Raw genomic sequence first — 23198 nt, 5'->3', positions numbered from 1 at the left:
TAGCTGTAATTTTACATTTTTTTTTAATTTGCCACTATCCTAGCTTTTGCCCATTTGTCAGTAAGAATTTTTTACTCATTTAAAACACAATAAAATTGTATATGCTCCCTTATTATTTTATACATTTTAATATATACACGTCAGAATAAGCATGTTGTTTGAATTTTTACATAAATATTGTGTTACACTGAATGACAATGTAACATTATTTCAACCAAAAATCTCCAAAAACCTATTTGAAACCTTAAAAGTAGACACTTTACTTACATTTAATGTGCTTTCTATGGACATAAAATCACTTTAGTAAATTTCTTTTGATGCGGACATCTTAACGTCTTTGACCCACATACATATTTTTTTATTCATATTTTATTTACATTTCGGGGCACAAAACTATGGCAACTAATTTTAAAAGTTTACTTTTGGTTTACGGTATTAATTTATTTTCAATATAAGAACCGATTTCTGTTTTAATGGCTGGTTTTCATTTTAATTAAAAGCCTTGTTGGCTCGAAACCTGACTATCCAAATTTAAACATTTAAGCCTAAATGACTAAAATATGTTCATATTCTTGATGAATAGACCTATTTTTGTGGCTATTCCCCCAGCCACAATCTTGGCCCTCTTCAGATAAAGAGCTAAACTGCTGTCGAATCTCTAAAAGTGGAACAAATCAAGAGTTGCTTTCTGAATACCTGACAGCATGTAATATTACAGCTCCATCTAGTGGCAGTCTGCAAAACATAATTTCTAAAGAAGCATAATATCTTGGTGGTTCATTGTCCATTTTGCTGTTATTTCAGAGTTTGTAATGAGGATGAGCTGATACGCTGTCTCTTACCTTGGTCTGAAAGCAGCAGTAGAGTTGGGTCAGGTAAGGGTGTTTTCTGGCCAGCGCTAGAATGCGTTTCTCAGTCATAGTGCAGTCCACGTCATCGTCCTGCAGGATCACGTCTTTCTTTAACACTTTCACCGCATAAACCTCATCAGCTTTTGCCCATTTGTCAGTAAGAATTTTTTACTCATTTAAAACACAATAAAATTGTATATGCTCCCTTATTATTTTATACATTTTAATATATACACGTCAGAATAAGCATGTTGTTTGAATTTTTACATAAATATTGTGTTACACTGAATGACAATGTAACATTATTTCAACCAAAAATCTCCAAAAACCTATTTGAAACCTTAAAAGTAGACACTTTACTTACATTTAATGTGCTTTCTATGGACATAAAATCACTTTAGTAAATTTCTTTTGATGCGGACATCTTAACGTCTTTGACCCACATACATATTTTTTTATTCATATTTTATTTACATTTCGGGGCACAAAACTATGGCAACTAATTTTAAAAGTTTACTTTTGGTTTACGGTATTAATTTATTTTCAATATAAGAACCGATTTCTGTTTTAATGGCTGGTTTTCATTTTAATTAAAAGCCTTGTTGGCTCGAAACCTGACTATCCAAATTTAAACATTTAAGCCTAAATGACTAAAATATGTTCATATTCTTGATGAATAGACCTATTTTTGTGGCTATTCCCCCAGCCACAATCTTGGCCCTCTTCAGATAAAGAGCTAAACTGCTGTCGAATCTCTAAAAGTGGAACAAATCAAGAGTTGCTTTCTGAATACCTGACAGCATGTAATATTACAGCTCCATCTAGTGGCAGTCTGCAAAACATAATTTCTAAAGAAGCATAATATCTTGGTGGTTCATTGTCCATTTTGCTGTTATTTCAGAGTTTGTAATGAGGATGAGCTGATACGCTGTCTCTTACCTTGGTCTGAAAGCAGCAGTAGAGTTGGGTCAGGTAAGGGTGTTTTCTGGCCAGCGCTAGAATGCGTTTCTCAGTCATAGTGCAGTCCACGTCATCGTCCTGCAGGATCACGTCTTTCTTTAACACTTTCACCGCATAAACCTCATCAGTGCCTCTTAACTCTGCCAGCAACACCTGAACACAAAACAACTGAGCCTTTATTACAAACCAAACTACTATAGTATAGTTACACCGCTGACAGGAAACAAAGCTGAAACTTAATCCTAAGAATAGAGGACAGAATATCACAAAGCTCCACCTTGCCGAAGCTGCCTTTCCCGAGCACTTTGATGAAGGAGAAGTCTTCCAGCATCATCCTTTTGGTCTGGAGCGTCTTCACCTCTCCGTTCTCTCTGGCCTCGGACAGAGAGGAGGACAAGGCTGGCTTCAGCTCCTCACCGCGATGGTCAAACGAAAGTGCCTTTCTGAAGTTCTCCAGGTCCTTTATATCTGCAGATCACAAAACAAAAAGCCAAATCGCATTACACACTTTCAGACCCCACATTGTCTCCTCCTTCAGTTCTAAAAACAAACAAACATGTTTACTGTAATGCATGTACAATAAAAGTGTGTTTCCAGTTTTGAAAGTGTGATACTGTAGAACTTGTTTATGCTTTTATTCAGCAAGGATGCATTGCATTGATCAAAAGTGACTTTGGTAATATTGCAAAAATTTATATTTCAAATAAATGCTGTTATTTTGAACTTTCTACTCATCACTAAATAATATTTACACAGCACAGCTGTTTTTTAAATTTGATGACATTATGATATGTTTCTTGAGCAGCAAATAATCATATTAGAATGATTTCTGAAGGATCATGTGACACTGAAGACTGGAGTAATGATGCTGAAAATACAGCTTTGCATCACAGGAAAAAATTACATTTTAAAATGTATTCAAATAGACAGCACTTACTTAAAACTGTAATAATAGTTCACAATATTACTGTGTTTTTGATCACATTAATGCAGCATTGGTAAGCATAAGAGACTTAAAACCAAACAATCTTACTGATGAATTGTAGTGTATAGCCACTGACTAGTGTGATAAAACTACTTTCTAACCATGCCTGTCTAAATGTGATGAATATCAGAAATCACATATTTGTAAAGCACTGGTTGTCAAACTCATGTGATGTTTTTATGCATTGAACTAGAGTTGAATTTTTACCAAATATCCTAGCTGATCATTTCCATATAATGAATAAAAATGACAATAAAATGATAATAAAGCACCATAAAAGAATAATAAAAGCAATAGCTTTTAAACATATATGGCTGGTTTAGACCATTAGCTAGCTGATTTCATTGACAACAATGAAAATTCAGTTTGTTTGTCACACAAAGCCATTGCATGGCAAAATACAAGCTTCACATTTTGGTACAAAGTCCTCATAGACTTCCATTTTAAATGCATTATAAAATTAAAGGCATACCAAAATCAATAATGCTGTCATCATTTACTCACCCTCATGTTGTTCTAAACCTGTATGGGTTTGTTTCTGCTGCTGAACACAAAAGCAGATATTTTGAAGTATTTTGGTAACCAAATAGTTAACCACTGGCTTCCATTGTATGGACAAAAAATTAAATGGAAGTCATTGGGAACCAAATCTGAGTTCTAACCAACATTATTCATCTTCTATTATATTTCGCAGAAGAAAGTCAGTCTTACAGGTTTCGAATGACATGAGGGTGAGTAAATGACAGAATTTTCATTTTTGGTTTGACTATCCCTTTAAGGACAAGCCAAAATAATTTTATGTGGTAATCAAACGTCTGCCACATAAAGCTGTGTATAACACAAAATCTGCAGAGCTCCGACTGTGTGTTTACCCTGGTCACATGGTGATGTGGGTGCAGATTTGGATCGATCCTCTTCTAACTGCGGGGATATGGGTAAGGGCTGCGGATCTGGACCCTGAGAGATCTGGCTTCCATTGTATGGACAAAAAATTAAATGGAAGTCATTGGGAACAAAATCTGAGTTCTAACCAACATTATTCATCTTCTATTATATTTCGCAGAAGAAAGTCAGTCTTACAGGTTTCGAATGACATGAGGGTGAGGAAATGACAGAATTTTCATTTTTGGTTTGACTATCCCTTTAAGGACAAGCCAAAATAATTTTATGTGGTAATCAAACGTCTGCCACATAAAGCTGTGTATAACACAAAATCTGCAGAGCTCCGACTGTGTGTTTACCCTGGTCACATGGTGATGTGGGTGCAGATTTGGATCGATCCTCTTCTAACTGCGGGGATATGGGTAAGGGCTGCGGATCTGGACCCTGAGAGATCTGCGTTAAAAACAGGAACAAATCATCATTCAATCATCATTATGTTTCAGGAGGCCTAATCTGGTACCTAAGTGCTGCTCGCTATGAAGACCATTATGTCATTAGTAATCATCAGAGTGTATTTCCTATTATCTACAGCTGCATGGAGGAGGCTTTTGACCTCTCAGTCCTATATGCCCACTTCTCTAGTGCAGACTCTAATCACCCATGATTCTCCCTCTCACCTTTTTTCTCCTCTGGATGCTGCTGGAGAGTTTATCTGGAGTGACTCCGAGGTCAGACAGCACCTTAGCGATGCCCCTGGCGTCCACCCCACAGTTAGGAGCTACATTACTCTCACAACGCTTGTGCACATTCATCTTACAAACTGAGGACAGATAAATGAAGGGAGATGGCATGAGAAGTTACAATGTACTGCATTTCAATGCATGGCAGTGTGAGTACGCGTGAATCTTGGAAGATGCAGGGTTATAGCATTGATATTAACTCAAACTAAAACCAAAACCAGAGCTATTAATGAAAAATTACTTAAAATAACATTTTAAAATGGAACTAAACTGAACTGAAATACACACACACACACACATATATATATATATAAAACTTAAACCTATTTTATTTCAGATAATTGCCAAGGCAACACTTCCCATTTTCATTTAAAGTTGCTGTACTGAAATAACTAAAACAAAAAAATAAAAATGAAATAAAAAATTATTTAAAAAAACATGTAAAAATAATAAAAATGACGAAACCACACAACAGACTACTACAATTTTAGCACTAGAAAACTGCATTGACAACAGAAAATTCCATACAAATTCCATGAAATTATCAATTAATTTAAATTTCCCTGATTTTTCAAGCTTTTGCTGTGAGAACTCTTTAACTACATTTCCCAGAATGCCGCTCTCACCTTTGCACTGGAGTCCTTGCCGCATCAGGCCCCACAGTAATGAACCGCAGTGGTCACAGAATGTCAGAACTTTGTAGTTGTGAATACTGAACTTATGAGGCATATTGACGCTGAAGCGCTGAGATCCCACCTGGAGGAGGCGATAGAGGATCAGGAAGACAGTTATGCAGCGATTTTAAAGAAGTGAAGCTGCAAAATGCAGTGATTTTTTTTATTTATTTATTTAATTAACAAACGCACATCCAAACCAAAATAAATAAATAAATATATTATAATCATAAAACATGATTATGATATTACAACTGTGGGCATTTACATCTATGATAAAGATTACACCGTTTTTAGCAGTCAAAACACTCCATGCCAGAGGTAAGATTTATTTTTGAGGTGTTAGCTCAGAATATTTACTGGATATTTCCTAAAATTAAGTAGAAGAATATTACATTGTTCACATGCTTTAAAATAAACAGGACTAGCATAACTGAACTTTTCAAGCATGGTTTTTCTTCTTCTGTACATTAGAAAGTGTCCTGTTTCTGAGCAAAATAAAATACCATCATACTTTTTTTACCATTATTTACCATGTCATTCGTTGTAACAATAGTTAATTTACAAAAACAAATCTTGTCAGGCATGTTTAGAACAGGAATCATTAGATGACATTAAAAAACAAATTAAATCTTTACCAATCTTTGCAACTATCCTTCAAACCACTGGGTTTTACCCATTTGTCAGCAAAAACTTTTCAAATATTTAAATTATAATAAAATTTTGTATGATCACTTTATATATTTTGATAAGTAGTCTACAGGTCATAATAAGCATTTTTTTAATTTTTACACTGAATGACGATGGAACATTATTTGACCCATATTTTGACATTTTATTTTCACAAAAGTTATTTGAAACATTAAAGCAGATACTTTCCTTGCATTTAAACCACTGTCCTTGCATTTAAAAGACATCTCGTCTCTGACCCTCATATTGAAATCACTGACATTTTATTCTAATCATTTTTGTTCACAGTTCGAAACTATAGAGGAGAATTTGTGAGATTTATGGGTTCTTTTTTTCTCAGGAGAAATACGCAGGAAACCTAAGCAAAACTTTATATTTTACTCTCATTAGTTATAACTGAGAAATGAAATGTGAGACATCATGTGTGATTTTCTGCAGGTTCCTCTCACCTCCTCTGTGGTGTCCTCCTGTTTCTTCAGACCTGCACATTTCGTGATGATCAGCTCATGGCAGCGTTTATGAACTACACAGGTGCACACTGATCAACAGAAACAAGCAGGAGATGAAATCAGCTTTACTTCACTTTCTGATATATTACTCTGGGCTCACAGATAAGAATGCTTGGGCTAAAATATAGATATGATATTTTAGGAGGTTCCTGTCCATGCCAGTAGTTTCCTTCATTTCAGATTGTGAGCTAGTCACCACTTAAAGGAACAGTTCATCTAAAAATAAAACTTCTGTCACTGTTTATGCAGAAAACACACATGCATGGTGTTATTTTATTCTGTGGAAAACAGAGAACTTTGAAGAAAATATGTGGAATATAATGAGTCATCATGGTGCTTTATGGTGTTGTTAGCTAAATGGCTGTGTTCACTTTGAACTGTTGGTGTATGGAAAAGTCCTACATGATGAAGATGATGTTCCTAAGGTGTTATGTTGCTTTAGATTTAGAGTAGCTAACATTTTTGATGAGCTAACAAATTGTCTAAGCTGATGAACATAACATCTGACAGAGAAATATACTGTAGGTATTTGCCTACCTTGGCACTGATACCCTTGCTTTCCTAATACACCCCTGTGAAGAAAATGGAAGAGAGATCAGGTTATTATTATTATTGTACAGTGACACTAAATACACCAGCATATATTATAGTATACTATGGATTAGACATGAATGAATGAAAACACACAAAAAAAGCAATTTTCCTGTTTTTTGTATGTGAGGAAAGAGTCTCTCTGTGACATAAATATGAAGACTGTCAGACTCTGTTCCTTGTTTTGTGTGTGTTTCGCCAAGTGTAACAGGGTTGTTCTAGATGGGGATCAAACCCAGGTCTTTCACGTTCAAAGTTACTGAGTTTACTGATTGAGCTAACTCCCCAATTAAAGAATCCAAGAGCAGAGCTCGCTCCAGTGTCGGCTCCAGCCCCAGAGCTCACTCCAGTGTCGGCTCCAGCCCCAGAGCTCGCTCCAGTGTGGGCTCCAGCCCCCGAATCCAGCCCAAAGAGGGCTCCTGTTCCCAAGTTTAGCACACGGAGGGCTCCTGTCCCCGAGTTTAGCCCACGGAGGGCTCCTGTCCCCGAGTTTAGCCCAGAGAAGGCTCCAGTCCCCGAGTTTAGCCTAGAGAAGGCTCCAGTCCCCGAGTTTAGCCTAGAGAAGGCTCCAGTCCCCGAGTTTAGCCCAGTGAAGGCTCCAGTCCCCGAGTTTAGCCTAGAGAAGGCTCCAGTCCCCGAGTTTAGCCCAGTGAGGGCTCCAGTCCCAGAGTTTAGCCCAGAGAAGGCGCCAGTCCTTGAGTTTAGCCCAGAGAAGGCTCCAGTCCCCGAGTTTAGCCTAGAGAAGGCTCCAGTCCCCGAGTTTAGCCCAGTGAGGGCTCCACTCCCCGAGTTTAGCCCAGAGAAGGCGCCAGTCCTTGAGTTTAGCCCAGAGAAGGCTCCAGTCCTTGAGTTTAGCCCAGAGAAGGCTCCAGTCCTTGAGTTTAGCCCAGAGAAGGCTCCAGTCCTTGAGTTTAGCCCAGAGAAGGCTCCAGTCCTTGAGTTTAGCCCAGAGAAGGCTCCAGTCCTTGAGTTTAGCCCAGAGAAGGCTCCAGTCCTTGAGTTTAGCCCAGAGAAGGCTCCAGTCCTTGAGTTTAGCCCAGAGAAGGCTCCAGTCCTTGAGTTTAGCCCAGAGAAGGCTCCAGTCCTTGAGTTTAGCCCAGAGAAGGCTCCAGTCCTTGAGTTTAGCCCAGAGAAGGCTCCAGTCCCCGAGTTTAGCCCAGAGAAGGCGCCAGTCCTTGAGTTTAGCCCAGAGAAGGCTCCAGTCCCAAAGTTTAGCCCAGAGAAGGCTCCACTCCCCGAGTTTAGCCCAGAGAAGGCTCCAGTCCTTGAGTTTAGCCCAGAGAAGGCTCCAGAGCGCCCACCGCCCTCCCCGTTAGATGTTGTAAGGCGCGGGACGCGCCTTCTGGGAGGTCCAGTCCCAAAGTTTAGCCCAGAGAAGGCTCCACTCCCCGAGTTTAGCCCAGAGAAGGCTCCAGTCCTTGAGTTTAGCCCAGAGAAGGCTCCAGTCCCCGAGTTTAGCCTAGAGGCCTCCAGAGCGCCCACCGCCCTCCCCGTTAGATGTTGTAAGGCGCGGGACGCGCCTTCTGGGAGGGGGGAGTAATGTCAGACTCTGTTCCATGTTTTGTGTGTGTTTTGCTCCCCATGTGCCTTCCTTGCCCTTATTTGGTCCTTCCTGTTCCTGTCCCAATTTAGTTCTATTAGTTCCAGGTGTTCCTTGTTATTAGTTATCCTCCTCACCTGTCTGCCCCTCGTTATCTGCCCTATTTGTGTTCTAGCCCGTTCTGTTCTTCCTTCGTCTGGAATTGTTTGTCAACCTCATCAGCTAGGTGTGTTTTCCTTGTTCCCTGGATGTTATTAAAATCTTTGAATTCCAGTTCTCGTCTCCTCGCTCCTTCGTCTCCGTGCTCCTCACAGTAGTGCACCATGACAAAGACATTGTGATTTGTCACCAAATGTAATTCTTGAAAAAAAGAGTGTGTGTGTGAGAGAGAGAGCATCATACATATATGTAGCATGGTATATATTCCACTGAGGAAGTTTGTCTTTTGAATTGACAATTTCCAGTTACTCATTAACTAATGAATAGCTTTGTTTGCCTCATTCGACTTTTACTTACATTTGGTGTTTGCAAGTGACCTTAAAAAAGATGCTCCACCTACTTTATCATTATGGACATTATCAACCTCATCAGCTAGGTGTGTTTTCCTTGTTCCATGGATGTTATTAAAATCTATATGTTTGAATTCCAGTTCTCGTCTCCTCGCTCCTTCGTCTCCGTGCTCCTCACAGTAGTGCACCATGACAAAGACATTGTGATTTGTCACCAAATGTAATTCTTGAAAAAAAGAGTGTGTGTGTGAGAGAGAGAGCATCATACATATATGTAGCATGGTATATATTCCACTGAGGAAGTTTGTCTTTTGAATTGACAATTTCCAGTTACTCATTAACTAATGAATAGCTTTGTTTGCCTCATTCGACTTTTACTTACATTTGGTGTTTGCAAGTGACCTTAAAAAAGATGCTCCACCTACTTTATCATTATGGACATTATGCTAACACTTTAAATAATTTTCCATTTGTTAACATATAGTCAACTACATTCAGTAGTATGACGTAACAATGAACATTACTTTTACAGCACTGCTTTTTTATAAATTTAGTTTGTTAATTTTCAACATTTACTAACACAATTTTAAAATTTGTAAAAAGTTGTATCTGTTAACATTAGCAATTGCTATATACAGTGGGTACAGAAAGTATTCAGACCCCCTTAAATTTTTCACTCTTTGTTATATTGCAGCCATTTGCTAAAATCATTTAAGTAAATTTTTTTTCCTCATTAATGTACACATAACACCAGAATAATCCACAAGTAATCCACGCCACTCCAATCTATCAATTCATGTCTTAAAAGCTGCATGTTTGTAAATTCATCATTAGGCATTTTTACTTAAAATGTTTACTTTAATCCATAATAATGCTTCCTCCAGTGAAAAAGTCCACCCCCTGTTGTCCTCTCACATCAAAATCCACCAACATATTTGTTTACAACTGTTTTGGACTGTTTCTACTTGTAAATGGTGCTTGATCTGTGCATATTTCTCTCACAAGTCAGATTTTTTTCACTGGTGAAAGCAATATTAATGACAGATGACTTATATTTTAGCCAGATTTGAAGTTTAAAAATGATGGATTTGTTTATTATAAACACACAGCTTTTCACTTCACAAGACATTTTTGATAGACTGGAGTCATGTGGATTACATGGAGTATTGTGATGCTTTTATCAGCTGTTTGGAATCTCATTCTGATGGCACCCATTCACTGCAGAGGATCCATTGGTGAACAAGTGATGTAATGCTAAATTTCCCCAAATCTTTTCAGATGAAGAAACAAAGTCTTCTACATCTTGGATGATCTGTGAGTGAGTACATTCTCAGGAAATTTTCTTTTTTTTTGGGGTGAACCTTTAATAAATGTTTACATGTAGATTTCATGAGGTGTGTGTTGTTATTCACTGCTTGTCTTACAGTTTCAGTCCCACACAGCAGCTCTGCACCTTTTCTTTTAAAACAGCCATATTTCTCTGTACTTTAGAGAGGCGGGACCACAGTGTGCCTGTGCATGGCAGTGTTATTGCGCAATGTGGAGGAGCCCAGACGCACTCAATACGCTCATATTGTAGCGCCACCACTCTGAGCCTCAGGGCTTTTCTTGTCGTTACCATGGAAATGCAGCCCACTGAGGGTAAACCACCCATGAGGAGGGACAGTGTACACTGGTTATGTCAAAACTCAGACACAGATTTACCAACACATGCAGCTGTACAAACAGCACGCTACAAGGCTGTAAATATCAGGCGACGGCCGCTGCAGGACTCACCAGATGAAGTCGCGGCAGTGCGAGCAGTAGGTGGGCTGTCTCAGGTAGGTGGCCATGAACTTGTGTCCGTTGACTTGATGCACCCTCCTCCGGACAGCTCCCTGCCTTTTCCTGGGACGCATGCGTTCACGAAATACACGCTCTTCATTCTCACAGCTTCCTGCTGCAAAAACACACACAAATGCACAAACAGAATTTATTACATGACAGCATTCACAACCATTGTTCAATATACTGGGCATATATATATACTAAATGGTGCTTCTGACAGAGATGTTTAAAATGATTCAGTTACACTTTACAATAAGACCTCTTTATTATTAAAGCATCAACTAAATATATTTTACAGCATTTGTCAACCTTTGTTAATTTTAGTTAGTAACAATGTTCATAGTGCATTAACTATTGTTTTTGTTAACTTTTGTTAATAGTTAACTTTTTGATTTTTGTATACATTTGATATGATAATGTATTAGTAAATGCTGAGATTAACTTAAACTAAGATTAATAAATGTTTTATAAGTATTGTTCATTGTTACTTAATGTTAATTAATGTCAAAAACTGAAACCTTATTGTAAAATGTTAATAATTCACGAGATGAAGTAGGGCTGGTTGATATGGCCAAAAATATTATCACAATATACACAATATTCATTTTATACCATTAATGGGAAAGAAAATACATTCCACATAATATGACAATAGTTTTCTCAAATGAAACTGTGAAATGCTTTTGCAAGGATGAGAACATTATAGAAGTGTCTATAACATTCTGGAATATCCTGTAATATTCTAGTGCTTTCTGGAGCATTCCAGAACATCGTGGGACTAGTCATGAGACAAAAATGATCCAACGTACACTTCTGAAGTTTTGGACAACTCACTCTTGGAAACTGTTTATATCAAACTGTTCTTAGCTCAGTATTGTGCATGTACCATGTAATTTTTATGCATGAGAAATAACAGTAATAATTAGCTTGTGTAAGTTATCAACACACACATATATATATTGGTTTGTTTTCATGAACACTGTTAATGACACAAAAAGTAATGAGATTTTTGTATTCAGCATGTCAAACTTCATAAACAGTAAAAATAAAAGTGAAGCAAAGATTTTCTAAAAAATTGTTTTACAGAGTAAATATCTACCAATTGCCCAATCCTATAGGATGAAAACTCCAGTCAAATCAACAGCCTTGTAAAAACTGTTTTATCCTACAAGGGGATGGTCGCCAATTCAATACTTTCAGACACTTTTAAAACCGACCAAGGACAGTTTTTTACGTGTCTCCCCTCCGTTTGTTTTCCGTTTACCATTTAGCGTTTTTTGTTTCTGTAGTGTATCCTTCCCCATGGATTCCCTCGCTGTCAAGTTTACCTCCCTTGCCCGCAAGGACCTTTCCCTCTTGGAGTATGCTCTGGAGTTCATCCAGCAGTTCGATGACGCTGCGCTGAACTCCCTGTTTTGGATCTGGGCCAACTACTACTGCCCCATCGACCTCCCAGACACCACCAGACTGTGCTAGAGGGAGGATATCATCCGGTGTCTGTAGAGCGTCTACCCCCGATCCAGAACACAACCAGACCCAGAGCCCAGCCCAACATCACCCTGCTACATCGGAGCTTAAGCCCGAGTCCACCGCTGGCGGAGAGCTAGAGCCCGCCGGGACCGACGAGCCATCGCCAGAGAGCGACAGTGCTGAGGATCACCTCGGAGCCCGAGCCTGTAACATCAGACCAGGTGCAAGAGCCGGCTACAGAGCTTGCCACGGAGGAGAGCATCATGGACAGTGAGAGCATGGAGAGGAGCTCCACGGGTAAGCTGTCTATGGATCTGGATAAAGGAAAAGTGGAAAGAGACTTAATTGATTTGTATACCGACCTGCCCCCTTTCCTGCCGCCTCCGTCAGTGACCTCTGTCCCTCCAATTCCTGAGTTTAGCCCAGAGAGGGCTCCTGTTCCCAAGTTAAGCCCGCAGGCTCACAAATGCCCGCCCACCTCCCACTCCTGCCTCCTTTACCGCTGTCGTCTAGCAACCCTTCTGCTCGCCCTCAGCCCACCATCAGTACAGTGCGAGCTCAGCAGGTCTGACATCCTCCATCGTCACAGTGGCTGCAAAATTCCTGGCCTCCGCCTCCAGCCTCTAAGCCCCTGACTCCGCCTTTGCCCGTCGACCCAGCGGCTCCACCATGGCTCCTAGCTCCCTCCTCTCCGCCATGGCCCATCAGCCCACCAGCTCCACCAGGCTCCCTCGTCCCTCCGGCTCCGGCTTGGTCTGTCGTCGACCATCCGTAGCCGTGGGACTCCACTCCTCCAGCTGCGCCTCGTCCCTCCGTCCCTCTGGCTCTGTCAGGCTCCTCCTTCCCTTCAGCTCCTCCTCAGTCCTCTGTCGCTCCGGCTCCACCACGGCCTTCTGGTTCCCCGCCTTCTCCTCGGTCGCCAGCACCATCTGCTCCGCCTTGGCCTTCTGGATCCTCCCCGTCGCCCTGGCTCATCTGCTCCGACGCAGTCGGTTGGCCCCCTGGAGTCGTCAGCCCTTCCTCCTCCATGGCTCTTCCCTTTGTTGGCTCCACCATGGGTCGCCTTTATGGCTGTGGCCTGGGTCCCACCTGGCGCCGCATGCTTCAAGACCCTCCTGTCTCCTCCCTGGTCTCTGTCTGCCGGCCCCCTCCTGGGTGTCCGTCCTCCTCCTGAGCCTCCTCCCAAGTTCCCACCCATCCCTTCTTCTGTTGTTGTTATGGCACGGGACGCGCCTTCCAGGAGGGGGGAGTAATGTCACGCCACTGGACTGTTTTTGTGGTGTTTTCCCTCCCCGTGACCCAGTTTCTCCCCTGTCTAATAAGTAATTCTGTTCACCTGTGTTCCTTCCAATTGCCTCGTTAAGTCATGTATATTAAGTTCCAATCTATGCATTTCTCCTTTGTCGGGTCTACCAGTTGTGTACGTGTGTCTTCCTTCCCTTCCAAGTGTGGATTTACCCTGTGTGTTTGATTGAATAAATTACATTTTTGTTTATCCATGGCTCCTTCGTTCCTTCCGGCAGCGTATCATGACATATGAAAGAGTATTTCTTACCATGTATAGAATACCATGTTAGCAGTATTTGTCAGTATCTGTAAAAAACTGTACAGCAACTGTAGTGAAGTTATCTTATTTCTTCTGAAGCTTAAAGGTATTTTAAGCAATTTTTTCTATAATAGCCATGCAGAAAATGTTCCTGATATCACTCAACTATGCGTCCTTAGACATAACACCAGTCTCTTTGACAGTCCTAAACGCTATTATTCAGCCATTCAGAAGACTGGTTGGTGTTTTCTGTTGACCTTACAGTACATATAAGGGAACAGTTCACTCCAAAATTACTTTGTCATAATTCTCACCATATTATGTCTGATTAAATAAAAATATATATATTTTTTGTGCAAACTAATCCATTAACTCTGTGTGTGTATATCTGTTTGCATGTTATGAGGGGCCATGCAGAGGCAGTGATCAATAAACCGGGGGCACGAGTATGACAAAGGCACCATATTGAAGAGCTGTCAGATGCTCTCACTAGGAAAGGAAACAAGGCCACAGGGGAGGAGCAGCACTCTTTCTCTCTCTCCTTTTTCTTCTCTCTGTGGAGGACGAGAACTGTGATCACTCCTGAGTATTCCCTTATGTCAATGTATATGTCTGCTGCAATCACACTTTTCAGCCCTGAGAGAAAGAGAAGGAGAGAGGCTGGGCTCTGACTCACAAAATGACAATGCAAGTTTTGCCAAACTGGCAGGCAGACAGTCATCTCCTGTTATTAATAGAGCCATTGTATATGTTTTTTTTTTGAAAGCTCTTGTTATTTTGCCAGCAGAAAAAGTAACCGAACCGGGAAGCACTGCTGTGCACAGCGAAAAACCTTTGACATTAACAGTGGATAGAAGAGAAGATGGAGAACAGGCCTCTGCCTTACAGACTAAACAATTAGCGATCAAAAATGATGCACATCATGCATAATCATATTAACAAATCACTTTAAAATCTTAAATTATTTTATATATTGCTTCAAATAACAATAATACAGCATATAGCATAAGCATATAAGGCTACGTCCACATTAATCTGGATACATTTGAATATGCATCTTTCTCTGTAGGTTTTGGCCTTTTGTCCACACTGACAGAGCATTTTTGTCCAGCAAAATCAGAGCTTTTTGAAAATGCTCTCCCATGTGGATTTTGAATTTGAAAACGTAATTTTCATGTTGTAGTACGGACTGTGAAAATGAAAAACTTTGACACATTTAGCCATGTGATGCATATTGTACCCATTTACATCTACCAGTGCACCCGCATTGTTGTGCCTGCTATTCACTTCAATAATGTTGCTTAAGATAAATATTACTTTGTACAATCTTCACATTACAATCCTGTAAATAAGAATGAATATTTACTTGCAACTGCTGTCCAGAAGTGAAACATAAGGGCAATTGCATTTTCGACCATGACATGCCGATTAAGTGCAACTTGGATGCACCAGTGAAAGGTGGGATGTTTGCTGATAAAATGATCATTCCATAAGAATAGCATAAGAACTTTATTATGTCTGATATCAGCGTAAAGTTTTATGGACGCACAGCATTGTGATTTAAACAGTTTTTAGACTGGTCAGTAAAGATGAACAACTTTTGGAAAATGCTTATAAACACTAGTGTGGATGGAGAGCATTTTGAAATATATACGGATTAATGTGGAGGTAGCCCTAGAATGTTTCTTTTAGTTTTTTTTCTATTCAAAAATTTAAATGTTTTCTGCTATTTTAATTAATAGCCACCTTTTCAGACCATTAGTCAACAAATATTCAGAAAAAAAGAGCTGATGCACTCTAAAAGTCAGATCACTCACAGATCATCAGTTTAAGTCATTTCAAGTTCAGTTAGACTCAGCTATGACAGAACATGCTAGCTGTGCTCTGTGATTAACCCATCAATTTACAGCAGTCTGACCCATTCAGACTGATTTACCAACCTGTTGTGCATTATCTCGTTAACAGGCATATCAGCCAATCATACTGATCAAGAGAACATGACAGGCAGGCATTATTGCATTGACTAGTGAATCAGCCAATCATAGTTAGACGGAGGCACTGCCTCCTCTTATGCAATTTTTTACGCCAGTATTTGGACCATCTGGGCTGGCATCCTGACCAGCCTAACATTTGCTTGACCAATGACATGATTTGGCCAGTTTTGTTTACCCACCCAATTGAAGACAGAATAATTACTCAGAAAAACAGCTTGAAAACAGTTAATATCACAGTAGTGACACGGAAATTACACACTTTACCTTTAACCCTCTTTATTTTACGGTTATTCCCATTAATTTCCTGAGTATCCTGAGTCCATATGGATTACAATACAGTCATATTTCCATAACTGTAGAATAACTGTATATATAATTAATGTCTAGTTGTACGCTAGGAAATATTTAATCTGGGTTTACATTATTGAACTGACAATACAAAGCCTCACATAACCTCTACTTTCTATATAAAATAACATACACAGACAAAGAAATTATCTGTTTTTTTAAGCAAATTCCATGCTGATCTCTTATTGGTAAAAAATAACAGGCAGTCCCACACCACTGGTTCACACCATGTTGCTTTGTAGGATGGGTTGTGATTCTTAAGCAATTTTTGGGGGGTGGGGGTTGGGGGGAAATCAACCCACAAAGAGTTTACTTATAGTTATAGAGTTCAAATATCAAACAGGGATTAAAGTATTTAAATATTAAAAAATGACACGCTTCACATTTAAAAACACCCTGCAGTGAGTTTGAGTCTAAATGATGGGGTTTTAATATATGTGCAGCAGTTCCAGGGTTGGACCTGTTCTAATCACCATATAAGGACAATGGACCAGTGGGATCTGTCTAGTCTCACAGGAGACTGAATTGAGTCGCTCTCTTATGTATCACCCACATCCTCCTCTCAACTGAGAGAGAGAGAAAGAGAAGAAACAGATGCAGTGGCTCATACTATCTCAGTAGGTTATACGGCTGGTCATTTATCAGCTCTCACTCATTAACACTCAGTGAGGATGAGAAGAACTCAGCACACATTCACCAAACCACAATCCATCACAGAGAAACTACTGCCACCAGGGACCGGTTGCACCAGCTGGACATACACCTGGTTGTAAGACTAGGCTGGACGTAAATGGTGCTTTAAGTCGTGCATAGAATCTATACCCGTTGCACCATCTCAGCGTAGTGCTACGTCTGACACTAAATCTTACGCCTAGTCAGAGGTAGGTGTAAAGTGAAAAGTCATGATTTGCTCGGACATTATTCGTTTTTAGGATTCATGTTCGTCTTCCAGTCAGCCTGTTCCCCTCGGAATCCTCAGTTCTCGGCCGAAGGATCGAAGTGCCGACCCAGTTAAGACTGTGTTTTTCTTCCCTCACTGCCTATGTTGAACTCTTTTTGGTTGGAAGCCTCTCGAATATGTCTCCAGTCATTTGAAAAACAACTGTTTCCACTTACAACCAAAATAGACATAAATCACTAATCGCACATGACCATATCAACAGTAAACACATAAAGAAAGCAGGGCTCAGCCTGAGTGGACAGCTTCCCATTTCACTGCAGTTTAACACAGGACAGCAAGCCCAGAGCAATTAAAAGTGCACTCATTTATCAGAGCAACTCACTGGAGTCTTTGACCTAAAGCAATGTGTTTTAATTACAATTATTTACTCAAGTGTGAACACGCTCAGTGATCTGCATTCAAGTGTCAAACAGCTATGCATTTAACAATTTCACTTAACAGGTTTCAGAATATTGACTGCAGTTTAATATCTGGTTTGTACTACAACCTTAGATAATCATAACACACTGAGATCAACAGATTGCTTTGCACAATAAAGAAAATCACCTGTCATCAGTCACCTTTCATAGTTCACTCTCACTCTCATGTTGTTCCAAACCTTCAACACAACACAAATTAAGATATTTTGGTAACCAAAAGTTTTGGTTCCCATTGACTTCTATTGTTTGTTTGTGTGTGTGTGTGTGTGTGGGGGGGGGGGGTTCTAACAATTTACTGAATATTGGTGTATTTTATCACATTTCTATTGCCATTTTATAAAAACTATTAAACATCTCCCTAATCTTACCTGATTCAATTTATCAGTCCCCTAGCATCCCATATATTCAATACCTTGTTTTGAGGATGTTTTAAGAAGGGTGACTTTTATCATTCAATTGAACTCTGCACATGCATGTCCTTTAATAAGTGGATTCTTCTAGCATTTTTACTTTGACTTCTCAGTTAAAATGTACACTCTTGAAGGATAGCAACTAACTTTCTGTTTAAAGTTTAAAATAAAGCATAAAAAAAAATGGTTTGAGGACAACAGTGGTGGTGAGTGAGAGACTTTCTGGCAATAAAATACTCCGTCCAGACTCATACTGATGACATTTGTTTTCCTAGGCGTGTGGTTCTGGAAAGAACAGTGGCTTGTTTTATAAAAGACAGTCATAGGATGGTTTTGTAAAGGACAGCAGTGTGAAGGAGATTCATATTTTCTGACCTCACCAACCATCTTCCATGGTGTTTTGTGAGAGTCTATGACATACAGAGCTACTGATGTAATCTCATTTTGCCGAAATGTCACCATAGGCATATTGGGTTTGATTGCTCTAGAGGTTGTCCAGAAGAGTGCAGTGATTTCTGCACCACTAGGGGTTCGAAATGAAATTGCAAAAACAGAGACCAAACATGTTTCCCAAACACTCCTATCACCCCTTCTGTACTCACCAACCATCTTCCATTTTTCAGACCAATATACAGTCCCATCCAAACTCACATTTTTATTTGACACTGCTGAGAATTGACATGTAAAATTGAGCCCCATGCACTTACTGTTGAAAAATCAATAGAATAGTTTACCCCAAAATGTAATCTGCTCTAGCGAAGTGGAAAATTGTCAGTAAGCATATTCAATTTCAGACTGTTTCTCACATAAAACCACTGTATGACTTCAAAACACTTGGAATACATAGTGTGATTTTAATGAACAATTTTTATGGTGCTTTTTTAGAGTTTGACAATAAAAATCACAATCCATTTTTAATGTATAAGAGCACCAGTCATTCTGCATAACATCTCATTTTGTGTTTCACTGAAGAAAAAAGGCAATCTTGGGTCAGAACAACATGACAAATAATGACAATTTTTTTTAATTTTTGGAATCCTATTCCTTTAAAATTCATATTCTGGATGCATGTGTCAGAGGGTAAAGGACAGAGGGAACATGTGGATATGATTAATGGACCGCAGGTAAACTTCAAAGTCATCTGAAAGACCCTGAGATAAAGACATCAAACCAGGGGACACTAAAGAGGTAACATAAGAACGAGAGAGAAAACAAAGCCAGCACACACACACACACACACAAACACACACAGCAGGGAGGCATATGACTGAGTGTGTGTTTTAGTGAGCTGTCAGAGACATGCCGGTTTAGATAAGCACAGGTGGAATAAGTGTGCATACTCAGCAAACCCTCATACACCAAACCTGCTTTTGGAAAGGATCTGTGTACGGTCCAACACTCAAGTGTGAACACGCTCAGTGATCTGCATTCAAGTGTCAAACAGCTATGCATTTAACAATTTCACTTAACAGGTTTCAGAATATTGACTGCAGTTTAATATCTGGTTTGTACTACAACCTTAGATAATCATAACACACTGAGATCAACAGATTGCTTTGCACAATAAAGAAAATCACCTGTCATCAGTCACCTTTCATAGTTCACTCTCACTCTCATGTTGTTCCAAACCTTCAACACAACACAAATTAAGATATTTTGGTAACCAAAAGTTTTGGTTCCCATTGACTTCTATTGTTTGTTTGTGTGTGTGTGTGTGTGTGGGGGGGGTTATGTTGCTAACAATTTACTGAATATTGGTGTATTTTATCACATTTCTATTGCCATTTTATAAAAACTATTAAACATCTCCCTAATCTTACCTGATTCAATTTATCAGTCCCCTAGCATCCCATATATTCAATACCTTGTTTTGAGGATGTTTTAAGAAGGGTGACTTTTATCATTCAATTGAACTCTGCACATGCATGTCCTTTAATAAGTGGATTCTTCTAGCATTTTTACTTTGACTTCTCAGTTAAAATGTACACTCTTGAAGGATAGCAACTAACTTTCTGTTTAAAGTTTAAAATAAAGCATAAAAAAAAATGGTTTGAGGACAACAGTGGTGGTGAGTGAGAGACTTTCTGGCAATAAAATACTCCGTCCAGACTCATACTGATGACATTTGTTTTCCTAGGCGTGTGGTTCTGGAAAGAACAGTGGCTTGTTTTATAAAAGACAGTCATAGGATGGTTTTGTAAAGGACAGCAGTGTGAAGGAGATTCATATTTTCTGACCTCACCAACCATCTTCCATGGTGTTTTGTGAGAGTCTATGACATACAGAGCTACTGATGTAATCTCATTTTGCCGAAATGTCACCATAGGCATATTGGGTTTGATTGCTCTAGAGGTTGTCCAGAAGAGTGCAGTGATTTCTGCACCACTAGGGGTTCGAAATGAAATTGCAAAAACAGAGACCAAACATGTTTCCCAAACACTCCTATCACCCCTTCTGTACTCACCAACCATCTTCCATTTTTCAGACCAATATACAGTCCCATCCAAACTCACATTTTTATTTGACACTGCTGAGAATTGACATGTAAAATTGAGCCCCATGCACTTACTGTTGAAAAATCAATAGAATAGTTTACCCCAAAATGTAATCTGCTCTAGCGAAGTGGAAAATTGTCAGTAAGCATATTCAATTTCAGACTGTTTCTCACATAAAACCACTGTATGACTTCAAAACACTTGGAATACATAGTGTGATTTTAATGAACAATTTTTATGGTGCTTTTTTAGAGTTTGACAATAAAAATCACAATCCATTTTTAATGTATAAGAGCACCAGTCATTCTGCATAACATCTCATTTTGTGTTTCACTGAAGAAAAAAGGCAATCTTGGGTCAGAACAACATGACAAATAATGACAATTTTTTTTTAATTTTTGGAATCCTATTCCTTTAAAATTCATATTCTGGATGCATGTGTCAGAGGGTAAAGGACAGAGGGAACATGTGGATATGATTAATGGACCGCAGGTAAACTTCAAAGTCATCTGAAAGACCCTGAGATAAAGACATCAAACCAGGGGACACTAAAGAGGTAACATAAGAACGAGAGAGAAAACAAAGCCAGCACACACACACACACACACAAACACACACAGCAGGGAGGCATATGACTGAGTGTGTGTTTTAGTGAGCTGTCAGAGACATGCCGGTTTAGATAAGCACAGGTGGAATAAGTGTGCATACTCAGCAAACCCTCATACACCAAACCTGCTTTTGGAAAGGATCTGTGTACGGTCCAACAGCAAAACAAAAACTAACAAATAAATATACTCAAACATGCATCCAGAAATGAAACATATCAGGTTGGAGACCAATGCTTAACACACAGATATCGTCCACATTCAGTTATATACACTACATATACACACACATCAAAATTATCAAAAGTGAGTCATTTATAATGTTACAAAAGAATTGTATTTCAAATAGATGCATCTATTCCATAAGAGAGCGACTCAATTCAGTCTCCTGTGAGACTAGACATATCCTCTTTCCTTTGCATCACATGAATACATTACATTATTACATACATACATTAAAATAGATACAGCCTTGGGGAGCATAAAAGACCTTTTAAAAACATTTTTTAAAAATCAAACTGACCCCAAACCTTTGAACAATAGTGTATCTACATATATGTATGCATTATTTGTAATAAACAAGCTGATTAAACTATCAAAACTGGTCTACCCCCATAATCAACTAGTTGGTCGATTAGTCACCCATAGTGATCCATCCTTTGTTGAAAGCTACAGATGTTAAAGGGGTCATATGACGTTCCTAAAAAAGTGTATTTGGTGTAATGAAATGTGTTTATGCGGTTTAAGGTTAAAAAAACACATTATTTTCCACATACTGCACATTATTGTTTCTCCTCTATGCCCCGCCTTTCCGAAACGCGTAGATGTTTACAAAGCTCATCGGTCTGAAAAACATCAGTCTGTGCTCTGATTGGCCAGCTATCCAGTGCATTGTGACGGAAATGTTACACCCCTACCATACTGTGATGCCTTGTCCGGCCAGAGCGACGAGACAAAAACATTAAAACCCATTATAAACGAGACATTTGTTGCATCCAGTGGGAACATAATTATTGATTATAATGACTTCTACTGTCTTTTTACGCGTTGTGTTGCATCGCGCCACGTAAACATAAAACCATGTCTGCATTTGTGATCGGAGAAACGACAAACAACTAGCGCTACTCGACACTGCTCAAAACTCGCGTTTGAATCGTCAGTGGCAAATCCTTTAAATATGAAAACGTACTTACAGTCTGTGAGTCAGAACAGCCGGCATTGTAGTCTACTCTACCAGGTTCAGGAAACAGTCCTCCATAAAATGTGCTGCACACATCTGAATATTTGGTTTGAACTGTTCTGGAACAGTCTTGTAAATAAAACTTAACCCCTGATGTCTAGTTGTGTCCTCTTTTGGAAGGCCAAACAAAGTAGTTTCGCTTTCACAATGAAACACACAGCATCTTCACAAGATGGCGGCGGCAGTGGCAGCAACAATAAAGTTATGCTTTATTTCTTTGTGTGTGGGCAGCGTTATGCAAATCTTCCCACATCGTGACGTAGACATGTGGGGGCGTGTTTGAACGAGGCGTTTTAGGAGGACATGGACGAGTCGTAACTTTTTTTTTTTTATCTATGCACAAACAGCTTGTAACACTCCAAAGAGAAAGGAGAACTTTAAGTCCCTCAATGTAAACCCCTAAACAGAGAGCAGCTGAAGTACTAGGAAAGAAACAACGTAAGAGAGGCTTTATTTCTCTCTAAGTACATTATTATTCTTTTTGTTATCTTTCAATTCCCCATTGTGAACGATTTCAGTCGCCTGTCGCTTCTTTCAAAGGAGACATCTGATTTTTGTGTACAAAAGATCTCTTTTCAAAATCAAGACCATTGAACGCTGACTGTTCAGCGGTGGAGCAGATTTCACATGAAGACATGAAGAGTCAGACACACACACACTTCAGCGTACATCTGGAATACATAATGACTCAGCATTTTCAATACTAAATGTGAAAATGTGAGAATAAAAGGACGTGTCTGTTTTTCTTAAATTCAGTACAGAAACACACAGAGGCAGAAATGTTCCCTGAGGATCCAAAATGAAGTTTCTGTCAGGACCACTATCGTCAAAATGATAGATACTTAGCATAAAGTTTGGTTTGGCGGTATGGTTCTGTTCTGGGCAAAAACCTCCCTGCCCATCCATGCAGCCTGTCATGAATGAGCAGGGAGAGCAGCAATAATAACCCCCC

General features: G+C 39.4%; 1 protein-coding gene across 1 annotated transcript in view; it reads right to left on the bottom strand.

Annotated features, from left to right (window-relative positions):
• Positions 1–842: 842 nt before the first annotated feature.
• The window catches only part of prkceb (protein kinase C, epsilon b), a gene marked incomplete at its 3' end in the record, with an annotated part of 64032 nt that continues 41676 nt past the window's right edge, over positions 843–23198 (bottom strand). The window contains exons 3-11 of the mRNA XM_016278618.1: positions 10708–10870; positions 6829–6863; positions 6232–6320; positions 5045–5174; positions 4356–4498; positions 4038–4131; positions 2089–2279; positions 1791–1964; positions 843–941 (exon numbers count right to left, since the gene is read on the bottom strand). Of these exons, the coding sequence (XP_016134104.1) occupies positions 843–941; positions 1791–1964; positions 2089–2279; positions 4038–4131; positions 4356–4498; positions 5045–5174; positions 6232–6320; positions 6829–6863; positions 10708–10870 (1118 nt within the window). The remainder of the gene's footprint in view (positions 942–1790; positions 1965–2088; positions 2280–4037; positions 4132–4355; positions 4499–5044; positions 5175–6231; positions 6321–6828; positions 6864–10707; positions 10871–23198) is intronic.

Source organism: Sinocyclocheilus grahami, unplaced genomic scaffold, assembly GCF_001515645.1.
Source record: "Sinocyclocheilus grahami isolate Dianchi unplaced genomic scaffold, SAMN03320097.WGS_v1.1 scaffold123.1, whole genome shotgun sequence".
In the NCBI taxonomy this organism is placed as follows: domain Eukaryota; kingdom Metazoa; phylum Chordata; class Actinopteri; order Cypriniformes; family Cyprinidae; genus Sinocyclocheilus; species Sinocyclocheilus grahami.
The sequence above is the reverse complement of the archived record's forward strand: the minus strand, read 5'-3'. Positions and strand labels throughout refer to the sequence as shown.